General features: G+C 33.1%; 1 protein-coding gene across 1 annotated transcript; it reads right to left on the bottom strand.

Moving 5' to 3' along the window:
- Positions 1-1294: 1294 nt before the first annotated feature.
- Positions 1295-6710, bottom strand: LOC131145582 (LIM domain-containing protein WLIM1-like). Its single transcript, XM_058094752.1, has 5 exons — positions 6283-6710; positions 2698-2794; positions 2549-2589; positions 2294-2383; positions 1295-1867 (listed from the first exon to the last, which is right to left on the bottom strand). The coding sequence occupies exons 1-5, from the start codon at positions 6418-6420 to the stop codon at positions 1658-1660; spliced, it is 576 nt and encodes a 191-aa protein (XP_057950735.1). The 5' UTR covers positions 6421-6710; the 3' UTR covers positions 1295-1657.
- Positions 6711-13568: the final 6858 nt, after the last annotated feature.

Below are 13568 nucleotides of genomic sequence, written 5' to 3' on the forward strand. Positions count from 1 at the left end.
AGTTTAATTGAATAAGAATACAATGGAGATGGTGCATCCCATTCTCACAAATAGGATAAAGGCCCCTTACTTGCACACTAGGATCTTCGAGGAGTTGATAGTGGATTGAGCTTGGGTGGATCGTAGTTATTGAACCCTTGGATGATGATCGTAATGCTAATGCCTAATGATGGAGTCGATTGGAGAACTAAGCACATTTGGTTTTATGACACTAGGAATTCTAGGTTTGGTATAATTGTTGAATCCTTAGTGTGAGATAATGGAGGTTGTAGGAATGAAATTAATACAAAACTACAAAAGGATGGTGGTAAGGAAACACAAGGGGGTGGTGTTTTGGGTAGAGAGGAGAATACCACTGCTGTGTGTAGAGTTTGATTTTGAGTACATGCAGCATTACATGAGTAGCATTTCAAATGAGACTTTTGTTTACGGCTTTGCAATAGAGTCAGAGAGGGGCGCACGCCCCTCAACAAGGTTTTAGGAGGAAGTACCCTTATAACGAAATATTTTTCTATTGAAAGAGTTGCTTGTAATTTTGTGTATTATGAAAAAAGTTGCCCTACATCTTTATATAAAATGAATTATTATTGTTTTGAAAAAAAAAATTGTTAAATACAAGAAAAGTAAGGGAAAGGAGTTAGAGCATTCTACTTGTACTTATTGTTGAATAGTGGAATCGGTGACTTGATCTAATTTTTAAGGACATAGGCAAATTGCCAAATCTTGTAATTCTTGTGTTCTATGCTTTGTGATTGGGCCCCCCCCCCCCCCACCCTTCATTTTCTAATTTTGTTGCGGTTTTTCGTAACCATGGGTGTTGCAGAGATGATTGTGTAGGTAGAGATCGATCCTGCTTGGGATCCACAAATCGATGTGGGTTAGGAAAAATGAAGATGATGCTATTCGAATTGAGGTGAATGCTGACCTTACACAGAATTATCTTGCTCATAACCCTAATAACAAAAACGAACCAACTCAGATTGAAGTGCTATTACAAGAATTGATTGCACTCTTCAAAAGTTTGTCTTGCACAAGAAAGCATAAGACAACAGTGATCAATCTCCAAAAGAAGAATGCTCCATGTTTGTGCTTCTTTGTTCAATTTGAATCAAGCAAGTATATGAGAACTCCATGATGTAGTTTGCTTCAATCAAGGAGCCATCTTCCAATTTTCTTCAAAGTAGTTGGGTTCTAGTTTAAATAAATGTAACCATGCAATATCTTATGATCAAATTCATACTACTAAGATCAACTTAATCAATAAAATAAATGAAACTTGGATTATAACAACATATTGAGCACAATGAAATCTAAGAATCATCAAAATTGGTTCATAAGTTCAATTCAGTAAAGAGAAAAATAGAAACATCACCTTCACCACCCAAAAATAAAGGACCCAACTCAGTCCAGGGAACAAACTTCTTTATACGAAGAGAATAAGACTCTGAATCAAAGCTCACTAACTACTTTATTCAAGCTCACACTCCAAAGAAAAAGAAAAAAAAAAAATAGCAGAAAAATGAGACTCCTATACTCAAGATTCCTCGACAATATTTGTATAAAAACACCATATACATTTATTAGTTGCATCAAACTCTCAGAAAACCCAGTTCCCAGTGTGATCTTATGCCATGGCATAATAACGACTTCCATGGTGTCACTCGGCCACTGTGTTCTCAGTCACCCCTTTGGATTGTTCATGCTTATCAAGCTGGCTGAAGTTCCCCTTCTGCCTGAATAGCTGGGTGTGATGGTGCTTGCAATAGAGTCGGTGCTCATGAGCAACATAGTTTGATGGGCTGATCACACACCCACCATGAGAACACCGGAAACAAGCCTTATGGTATGAAGTGCCATCAACTGCCACCTGAAAGAAACAGTAGTCACAGTTCATCAGTCTCATAAGAGGAATCACACTGAACCTGTGACAACATGGATTGAGGGCGAATGGATTATTGGGGAGGATGTGTTTGAGCTTTGGATATGGCATTGTGTGGACTTTGAAAAAATTCAATACAAATGTATTGAATAATGTTAAATTGAAAGCCTGAACTTCATGCTCCCAAACATTGTGTCAATTTTGTCCCAAAGGATTAGATTGGATTGTTGATCAACCAATTCAACCTTCTATGAATTCTAGGACTCAGTTGAGCATTATGTAAAAATGAACTGTCCATCAAACTATTATTTGATGGGAAAATCCCCTTCTATCCCATTCTTCTTCAAGGCCGAAGTCAGCCAGATGTATTTGTGATAAAAAGGTTTCATTTTAAAAAGAGCACAATCCATTTACCTTTTCAATTGGGTAAACAGTTTTCTTGCAAGCAACACACTTGTCTTGCGTTCCAGCAAACAAACTTGAAACTCTGCTGTTGTTTTGCCCCTGCACAATTAAACTCCCAATTAGAAACAAGTTCACATATTATCACCAACCCATTGGAAAATCATTATTATAAAGCTTCAATCAATTCAGCATAAGAAACTTTGCATTGCTAGATATAACTTATTATTGTGTGAAAGAGAGCAATTATCTAACTTGATAAGGTACCTGATCAGCAGATCTGTCAACCCTAACAGTTTTTGGAGTGCCTGGAAGACAGGGGAGGAAAAAAAAAGGGCATAATTAATGAGCATGAGCAAGAAGATGTCACAAATAAAATCTGCCAGAAAACATTTCAGAAACAGCTAATTAACCACCTTCAAAGCTTTTATCCAAGCTGCCAGTCATCTTAAATAGCTGGTCAAAGTGAGGCTTGCAATATAATACACCCTCAAAGGAGGAATAGTTACTGAGCTGCAAAAAATTAAAAAAAAAATAATGATGATGATGATGAAAATTATAGAAAATAGGATCAAACTCCAACTTCACCTAGAACATGGAATGGGAATAGGATTTGTGTATGGCACATGCTCTAAAATGTGGTAAATGGGGGGGTATACTTAAATAGATATATTTGAATATTTGGGGAGGATGTTGAGGTGCTCCTAAATCTTGAAGAGATTTACTGTCGTGAAATAGATTAATAATGACAGAAAATGTAAATAAATGATGATTCCCAACTTTTAACTAATAAAAAAAATTTAAGTGAAAAAATATTGAATTAAAATTTTTGATTGTTATTAACATTCCAGAACAAAAATGTATCACATTTCGGAATGTTTGTACAATAAGTGGTTCACTAAGGTGTTGGCATTTTCTGATAACTATAGATCAAACAATAAAAATTTGGACACAATTGTTGAAACAGGAGATGGAATACCTGCTAAAATAATGGGAAATGGCATTGCAAAGTTGTACTTTACCTATAGACAGGGAAACTTCAAGATACTGTACTATATTAAAATGCTGGTCAACAACAACAACAAACCAAGCCTTGAGTCCCACTGGGTGGGGTTGGCTACATGAATCCTTTCCCACCAATTTACAAATTAAAAGGCTCGACATTGTCAAGTAAAACTCCCATTTCTTTATGACAAACACAAGTAATTTCATACACCCTACGTTTGGGAGCATGGATCTAGGTTCTTGGATTTGGTCGTGCGTGGATTTGAATGGAACAAAATAAAATTTTGTATTGCTTTTTGTCCAAACCCACGCAAATTCAAATCCAAGGTCTCAAATCCATACTTCCAAACATAGGGACAGTTTTTGGTGACATTAATTCTCCACTCTTCATCACCAATCAGTCACTGGACTCTCACCAAATCAAGGTCTAGGTGAGCTATAGCAAGTATTACAAATTTTTATCTGCTTATGTCATTCTTATGTGATCAGATACACTGAATAATAACTGTTTTACTGCACATAATGAGGGGCCTAACAGTGCAATGATGGGATGTACTTAATAATAACTGTTTTACGGTGTCTAGTGAAGGGCCAAAGGGTGCATTTATTTCGTTGGCTAACATTTATGGGGCTGGACTGGATTGGATAGTTGTAAACTGAACGGGATTCTATTCCATGTTTGGATTGTCATCTGCAAGGCACAAGATAATTATTCAAGACTAAAGCAGCTCTATGAAAAGAACAATTTAACAAAAGAAAGTAAAAACAAAAGGCAGTCCAGTCCTTTTGTTGTTTAGCCACTGCTAGCTAGAGCTAGCCCATGAGGTGGGGCAGGCAGCCTTACACCATGTAAATGGACTAAGGGCCTCCATCTTAGCTTTTCCTATCCAAACACATTTGTTGCACCAAACAGAGGGTAAGGGAGATTAGCTTATCCTAGCCAAGCCACCAAACAAATGCACCCTAACAGGATAATGATGGAATATACTGAATAATAACTGTTTTATTGTGTATAACAAAGGTTAAAGTATTACTAAAGGTGCCTAACAAACTATAAAAACCAAAAATACAACTTGCATCAGAAATAAACTTACAGGCAAAACAATATTTATCTTGAGCAATTGCTGTTTCTTTGCTGACACTTTCATTTAGGAGAAAAGTTATTCATCTAGTCTCTATGTGATAGGAGGAAGGATATGATGAGCCTCTGAATCCACAGCAATGGTTTAGAGAAAGAAATAACTACTTTTGATTATTAAATCAATGTATTAAGAAGTGTAAATAGTGTAAGCCTGACAAGTGGTGGTTCAACAATGTTTTCTGTTGCATTAGGAGCCATCTTTAAGTTTTTTTTTTTTTTTTTCATCTTTATTCACATTTGAAGAGTAAGCATTTGAAAAAGAATGAAGGCTCATCTTGAAGCAAAAGATCAGTGTGCTGAGCTGAGAACCATGAATTAAGCGGTTAGAGCACAAAAGGTAAACCTATAAATTAGAAATTTCAAAAAAATAAACATAAAATGTAGTCCTACTGAAGGTATGACAAAACAGCAATATAGAAGGCTTGGTCATGCTCAAACAGATGGGAATTGTTGTGAGGCAGATAGCTCCCAGATAGAATTTGAAAGAGTATCTGACTAAGCCCTTTGCTCCAACTGATAAAGTGCAACGTGAACCCATGATTAACTAAGGACTGATTTTTTTGTGGTAGAGAGGCTAAAGGGCAAGGAAAAGGCAAAGAATGACACCAAGTAGATGCAATTATATAGCCTATGATTTGATTTATGGCCCTTGGTCAGAAAAGAGAGGACTTGCATTAGATGGATCAGGTAAATTCAGAGAGTTTGCCTCAGAGATAAAGAGAAAATAGAAATATATATATATATATTCTATTTTATTTTCTTTTCCTTTCCTTTTTTCTCACAAAATCCTTCATCAAAACATAGCCTTCAATAATCAAAATATTTCATGCCAGTATATCTTCCTGAATGTTTACCCTATTTCTCCACAGACACACACAAACACACATGTGCGTGTGTGTTTATATTGCAGTATGCTCAAAGCCTCCAATTAAGATATTCAAAGCCCCATTCACTGCCTATCGTTCAATGATTCTTAGATTAAGGACCATCTGAACGCCCAATCACCCTGTACACTTTTGCATCGAACTCAAGTTTCAATCTTCACCACTATTTTTTCCATAAATTTCATTTTTTTTCCCTACTTTTCATTCTCATTACATGTGTTTCCAACAAAAACATTCAAAACAGTTATACCATCTCAAAATTATTTCCCCAGGACTGGATAAATCTCAAATCCCAAATTTTCCACAATACTCCTTAATTAGCAATAAGTCTAGGTCTATTTCTAGTAGGTTGCAATAAAGACGCCATTGCTAGTTGCAAACTACCCCAAAATGAAAAAGAAAAAAAAGAAAAAAAAAAACCTGGTAAACAGACAGCATTCCCATTAATGATCTCAGAGGAAATTCCCATTTATGAATCCACACACCCTCATAATGAGACAGAACGCCCATCGTGATTTACCGAGGGGTTTAAATGAGCAAGCACGAGCTTGAGATTTTGAAACAAAAATCATACCAATTTTTGTAATCAGCAATCGTCACCAAAGAAGTTCAGACTCGCCAATTAACCAACAAACTCTGTACGTAGCAGAGTGCTTTACCAGAGAAAATAAATCAAAAAAGACTAAAAAGAAACACATAAATCATCATCATAATTACATTTTGAATCCGACCCACCACCCAGAAACAGAAAACTAACAATCAAGTTAAAAAATAAAAAAAAAAAAAAGAATAAGAATAATATGAGAACAGAGCGCACAGAATCACAGATACGATGAAAGGAAACGCAAAAAGAAGAGCAACCCAGATATCGATTTTGTCACAAACAAGAAGAAGAGAATTAAACACCAGATGATGTAGAAGAATTAAAGGAAAATAAATATATAGGAAAGAGGAAGAGGGGGAAGGTGGACCTTGAGGGTGCCCTTGCAGTGGTGACATCTGAAGCAGGCCTTGTGATAGAGCTTTCCATCAGCCGCAAGCTGATCCACCAAGTACACAGTCTTCTCACAAGCTTTACACTTCTGGGTTGTTCCTGCAAACGTTGCCATCGATCTCAGATCTTCTGATCCCCACCACCTCCCCGCACCCCCACTCACAGTACTCACGCACACACACACACACAATAGAGCAACCAAATTTCTAGGAAAAACCCAGAAATTTTCCTGCCGATACCTTACAATTCTCTCTCTCTTTCTCTATGATGGAAGAAAAATACTCAAATTTTCTTGCTGATAAAAGAAAGGAACGGCTCTTTCAATCTCTATCTCTCTCTCTCTCTCCTTTGAGTCGAGAATGGAGAACTAGCTCGGGCTCCGCTCTGTTAATTCACAGGTCCACTATGCAGACCAGGGACAATTTAGAAATTTAACCAAAGGGCGGCGTTTCAAAATTTCTTGTCCAATTACGATACTACCCCGGTATCGACACGCGTCATCTCCTCCTCCCTTCTTCAGGAAATCACCGTTTCGCCGCCGTAATTGTATTTTGTACTCAGACTCGAACAGATCGCGAAATTCACGAAAGTTAAAAGCATGATCCACTCTCTCATAGAGAGCGTGTCGAGAACGCAGCTATGATAAGAGGAGAGTTGTGGACACGCGCCGAAATAGAGAATGAGTTTGAGTAGGGGGTGTGTGTATTTTCCTGGGTACGTGGTCTGGAGGTGGGGCCCAGCCGCCGGGGACTGACGATGATGACAAATGATTAATATTTTTTTATTATTATATAATTGGATACAGATAGAGGAGCGCACAAGGACAACTCAACCCTACCCCTTTCGTCATTCAAATTTTTTTTTTAAAATGTACCCGACTTTTATTTTGTATTATTTTTAAAATTTCTCTCAAAATTTTATTGCAAAAAGCATTTTTGAATTTGATTATTAGTGAACGTTGGAGAGCTAATTTTGAGTCAAAGTGTATAAATTAAAGAGGTAACAATAGCATGTTTGGAAAACGTAAATTTTAAAATTGAGTTTAAATTTATATTAATTTAATTGAAATTAATACAGTAGCATTGTATTTGAATTTATAAATATTCAAATCTAAGATTTTACGTCTAGATTTCATAAGTATGATAATATTTTTTTTAAATAATATTTTACTAGTGATATTTATCATTCTTTAAGTTTTAAAAGAAAAGCATTATATTCTTAAAGTTTAATATTTGGTGTAATCATAGTTTTTAAATTTTTTTTTAAAAAAAATTAGTGCAATTAATTAGTAGTAAATAGATATAAGCATTAGAAGGATGAATTGAGTATATGTAAACTAGATATGCTTTGCTGGAAATTTCTGATTTAAAGAAAAAATATATATTTGAAATATATAAATATAAGTAGAATATAATACGTAAATATTTTTTTTATTTATGTTTATTTACTCTATTATGATGAAATTAAATCAACACAAAATTAGAAACTTGTCCGTATGAGTGCACATGAAATGTCTGGTCTATGAGCTGCAATTTAAAATATAAAAGCATGAACTATAAATAACATGTTTAAGACATGTGCCAAACTTGTGCTGTAAGTGTTCGAATGCCAAAATTATAGATTTTTAGGCATGGAAATATGGTTGCTCAAAAAAATTTCTAGCCTATAAAGCTTTCAAGAACCACAAAAGTTTAATAAAAAAAGGTTTGGAACATTAAAGATATTCAAATACCCCTTTCTCTTTTTATCTGACATTAGTTTAGAACCTTGCGCATATAAATTACATTTTGTTAATATCAATGTAGTTGTATATGCCCCTATAATAATGGTATGATGAACCAAAAAGTCTTTAAAAGGTTATGCATCATTCTATTTTACTAGATTATTAGGGTCTATATTAATTAAACGAATGGGAAAACAAATTTTATGAAAGTATAATAAAGTATTATCCATGTTGAAATTTCTTGTAACTCTTTTCAAAAAGAAGACTTCAATAGTTTCAGTACTAATAGGAATTGTGAATAGTTTAATGGGGATTCGTTGTTCAAAGATGCGTATTTGGATATTGTGCTATATATTAAAAGACTTGTCATAAAAGAAAAACATTTCTACTTGGATCCATTTGTTAAAGAGCAGATGAACGAAAAATATAAGAATTTGTCCAAAATGCCCTCATTAAATCCTTTCCATATAATTAAAGTCGTCCTTGCTATGTCTGGGAGCCCAAAGTTTATATATTGTCTAAAATAACACCATTAAACCCTTTTTACGTAATTTAAGTCACTATTGTGTCTAGCTAAACCTTTGTTTGTTTTCCAAAAATCATGATTTTTCCTAGGATTGCTCGTTTTTCTTAATTCTATTATTGAGTGCAAGGTTTCCCTAAATTTGAAAGTTCTCATTTAGTGGGTTTTATTTAAGTTCGTAGCATCTATATATCAATTTCATTGCATCTCTCTTTTTGTTTTTAGGTTTAGGATCTCATTGCAATGTTTTTTTTTTTTTTTCTTCGATCACTTATGCTAAAGCCCTTGAATTCATTATAAATTCTAATCCTAATATCAAAAAATGTTTCCTCCTATTTGATTTCTTAACTTGCTTATCTTCTTGTTTTTGTGTTTTGGTGAAGGGGGAGAGGGTGCTCCTATTTAGTCTAATTTGATTCCAACATTTTTACATTTTCAATTCAAAAAATATAGCTCCATACGCAACTGTCATAATGAATCCTATGAGATATTAATGAAGAGTGTATAATACAATTTGAGTAGTAGAGTCTCATGCTATGAGCACATAAGTGGTAAAGAGTATATGTGTTGAGCTACAAGTAATTGCCTCTGAAGAGGTTAGAGAAATGCCTAAGTTAAAGTTCAAGTTCCTTTAAAACACTTAACTCTCTTTGTGTTCATTCTCCTACCCCATCCCACTAAATTATGATAGGCACTTCTTCTCTTAATATAATATTTGAATTTCAAGTTGCCTATGCCCATTGGTTGTGCTAGTGTGGTTCTTGTACTTATAAAACCTGGTATTTGCAATATAGGATCGGAGTAGTGGGATTCAAGGTCAATCTTTCCGTCCAATTTGATTCTATAATTTAAGCATTTTCAATTCAAAAGTATAATTCAATGAGCAACTTTAATAATGAATCCAACAATGTATTGATGATGAGTGTATAATGCAATTTGAGTAGCAAAGTCATTTGTCATAAACAATAAAGAGTACATGTATTAAGCTACAAGTAATAATCCATAAAGAGTATATGCATTACGGTACAAGTAATAAATATTGACAATATTTATTTTGAAAGTTAGTGTGAAATTTGAGCAAAATTGCGTATGTTGTGTTAAGTAGATATTACCACACATTGAATATTTTGATATATTAAGATATCAAGGACATTGAAGAATTGAGCACTAAGATTATTTTATACTTCAAAAATCTTTAGAAACTATTAAAATTTTTTTAATCTTTGTAAAAATTGAAAACCTTGAATCATGATCTTAAATATTGATCTTTTAAAGGTTTTGCTCTCAAATATCATTTGGGAGAATAGATCACTTTAGTTTAAACTTGTTTTTCGAAATGTGGATCACTTTGCAAAATTCGTAAACCCCATTTTTCTTTTTACTATTGGCAAAGGGGGAGAATTTTTTTTTTTTTTTTTTTCAAGTATGGAAAGTTGTTTTAAGCTGATTGGTACTAATTTTCTTTTAAGTGCCTTATGATCAGCAATAATTGGTATCACTTTTTTGAATAATATATGGTTGTACAGTAATTTGGTATTAATTGTTATATTTTTTAACCATGCTAAAATTTTGTAATAAACTTTATGATAAAGTTGAGCTTTTTTCTTAAATGTAGAAAATTATGTAAAAAGCACTTATTTCCCTTGAAATTTGGTAACAAGATAGGAATCTCTTCGAAGGTTTCAAAAATTTTATTGACCTCTCTTGAGGTTTGGCAAAAAAAAAACTCCCCTCAAAAGACTTGTCTTTTTGTAAAATATAAGGGAAGATTTTTGGTGAATCCCAAAAGAGCTTCCTAGAACTTTAGAAACCTTAGGAGAGATCCATAAAAATTTTGAAACCTTAAGGATTAGCGTCTCTTGTCCTAGATTATTATTATTATTATTATTATTATTATTATTATTATTATTATTATTATTATTTATCTTCACCCATATTTTTTTTGGTTTTGATTATGTCAAAGAGGGAGAAGAATGAAAAATAGGAACTTGTACAATTGTGCACATTGAAATTTTTTTTTTTAAACTATGTTTCATCGCCATTTACTTTTAATCTCACAAGTTTATTCTTATTTTTTTGAAAAATAGTTTGTCATCGTCAAAAGGTGAGAGATTGTTACCTCCAAAATTTCATTAATTATATTTTGATGATAAGAAACTATTTTGGTCTAATGACTTTACTTTTAAATATATGATTACTTAGGTAGCTATTTAAAGTTGAAGGAGTTGAAGAGTTTGAGAGAAGTTTCTTTGAAGACTTAGAATAATTCCAATTATATTATTATTCTCTCAATTATACTTTTTTATATCATGTAAAACTCCAAAAATATTAAAGACATGGCACTCTTGAACTTAAAGACATTAAAAATAATCAAACAAACAAAAGACCAAAACTAGGCTTCTTAGACCGGCCCTTAGAGGCAGTCAATCAGTCCAGGCAAAGGCTGGAGACGATTGGCTGGCCCCTAAAGGTGATCAATTGATTTGTCAATTATGCCTACAACAATTTAATTTTTCTCTCTGGCTAGTGTAAGATCAATTGGGCTCTATAAGCGGTTGATTGACCCGAATTGAAAACTGTTCTAAGGAGTATAAAATAGTTAGATTTTTTTCCAAACTTTATATATACGCCCATTTAAGCCAAAAGAAGGATGTCAAATGCTTAAAATTGAGTTATCAAGTGTCATAACTCTCTCTCTCAAAAATTTTCTTTGTGCGTAAACTTGTTTATTTTTGAGAGAAATTTTAGAAAACTCAGTGTCATCCCTTCTTTTATTCCTTGAGAATTTTATTTTGAGCTCAATCTTGTAAATCATTCCTTGTGAGGATATTTGATTTGCAATTTGTCTTTTGAAAATTAGTTTCCTTGTTTCCGTAAAAGATAAGGAGGTTGTAAGAGGTGTCCTTGCTGTCGTTAAAACAAAAGGTATAATGGAACCTCAAGCAGATTAACCTTGAGAGAATGGATGTAAGGTAGGCTGCTGAACCACTATAAACTCATTTGCAATCTCTTTTCTCTACCCTCATTTATTTAAATTGCTTTTTATTTGTAAGTTATTTAAATTGTGTAATTAGATTTAAATTTTAAAATCAAGCACTTTTAATTTTATAAACCCAATTCACCTCCCCTTTTGTGGCGCCTTAATTTGGACCAAAAATATATACTCTGAGGAAGAGTTTTTGTGTTTTTTTTATTTATTGTTAAAACATAAAGAAATTATTGCAAGTATTTTATTTAGCTCATGCGCATATAGTTAGAAATGCACAACTTTGACAACTTATATAATGACAACATGGGGATTTTATGACCTAGTTGAGTGAAACCCACTTTCCTTTGTAAGATGTTACTATTTTTTTTATTTTTTTTTAGCATTTCTGTATGGTTACTGACTTTAAAAAAGTTTAACAGGTAATTGATTATTATAAACAACTTGTTCTTTATATATATCCATCTAGTTTTTAGTTTGTGGTTAGTGGATTCAAGAAGTGTCCCTTTTCATTTTTCTAAAATTTATTGATTATTTTGTCACAATGATGAGTTGTTGCTTTTGATGTATGCTTGCATTTGGTCAAAAAAAATGTTGAGGTATGTCTTTTATTATTTTTATCACAAGAAGTCGTGTTACAAATAATGGACACACACATATATATATATGTATATATATATATATATATATATATATATATATATATGAAAATATAATTTATAAACTTGATGTGTGTATTTTTATATATGTAATTAAAATTATAATCTTTAGATGAGTTTTTTTCGAAGTTCATCTATGTCTCTTCATTATCTTTAAAAGAATTGCATGTACAAATCCTCCGCCAAAAGTGAGGGTATATCAACAAAGTTTGTGTTTTTTTTTTTTTTTTTTAAAGTACAAATTTATGAGGAAAAAAACCATCCTAAACAATAATCTCTAATGAAGTTCCAATGTTTAGGCTGAGCATACTTATAATTTGAACTCGATATTCTAGTTCTGTATTGAGGTAGGAAATTCAATTAATTGATAATACTTAATATCATCACAATCTCTTATAATTAGCCTAAGATTTCGAGAAAAAAATTACACATATCTTTAAATGTGTGCACATGTGTATTGTATATGTACTTTCTACTTATAAATGGATAATGTTTTAGGATTTTATATATATAGAAAGAGCTTGTATATCAACCAAATTTAAGTTCTTTACTTGCATATAACAAATTATACATGTACAACATATGCGCATATATGTTGCTGTCAAAAATCAAATGACTTTCGTAAATCATCATTCGACTGCAACCATCTGAAAAGAACCAAACGTAGATGGTTTGGAGGACTCAGGGTGTACTTCGGGGGATCATACCTAAGTTAGGGACTCTAGGAGGCTTTAGGTTCTAACAGTAAGAGAAAAGTGAATGAGAATGAAATGTCAACCTCCTTTTGGGATACCCCTATTTATTGTGGTGGAGATAAATTAAACCCTCCTTTAATTTAGTATTTATAAGCGCATTATTATGTGTATGGGGGTTATGGATAATTTAAGGGGATTTATGCGTGGGGAGGGGGGGTTTAATAGCAATTTTATAACCGTTTCCCACTCATGAATGTGTCTATTAATTTTAGTATATCAATTACGTAGGGGGTGTAAATGGTGGTTTTATAACCGTATCCCCTCATAAATGTGTCTATATTAATTTTGGGTATATCAGTTTCCACCTTTACTCTCGAATCTTTGAAACAAGTTTCTTTTATTCGAGAGTGTTTTGAGGTCCACCATATGAGCTTTAAATGGAATTTGAGCCAGTCACTGAGTGCCCCAGCTCAATCTGAGCCAATTATAGAGCATTTTTGTTTTATTCCGATTATAGAGCCTCTTGGTTCGAACCAATTACTAGGTGACTCGGCTTAATCCAAGCTAATAACCAAGTAATTTATCTCAATTCAAGCCGGTTACCGTACAAGTTGGCTTAATCTAGGCTGGTTGCCTCAATATTTGACTCTAATCGAGCCAGTTCCTTCACTATATGA

This window comes from Malania oleifera, chromosome 13, assembly GCF_029873635.1.
Source record: "Malania oleifera isolate guangnan ecotype guangnan chromosome 13, ASM2987363v1, whole genome shotgun sequence".
Classification (NCBI taxonomy): Eukaryota; Viridiplantae; Streptophyta; class Magnoliopsida; order Santalales; family Ximeniaceae; genus Malania; species Malania oleifera.

Excerpts from the sequence above, each read along its gene's own strand:
- LOC131145582 (XM_058094752.1), bottom strand. The coding sequence starts at position 6,420 with ATGGCAACGTTTGCAGGAACAACCCAGAAGTGTAAAGCTTGTGAGAAG. Across the intron at positions 2,795-6,282 it reads ACTGCAAGGGCACCCTCAAG|CTCAGTAACTATTCCTCCTT; the intron begins GTCCACCTTCCC and ends AATTTTTTGCAG. Across the intron at positions 1,868-2,293 it reads CTGTTTACCCAATTGAAAAG|GTGGCAGTTGATGGCACTTC; the intron begins GTAAATGGATTG and ends TGTTTCTTTCAG.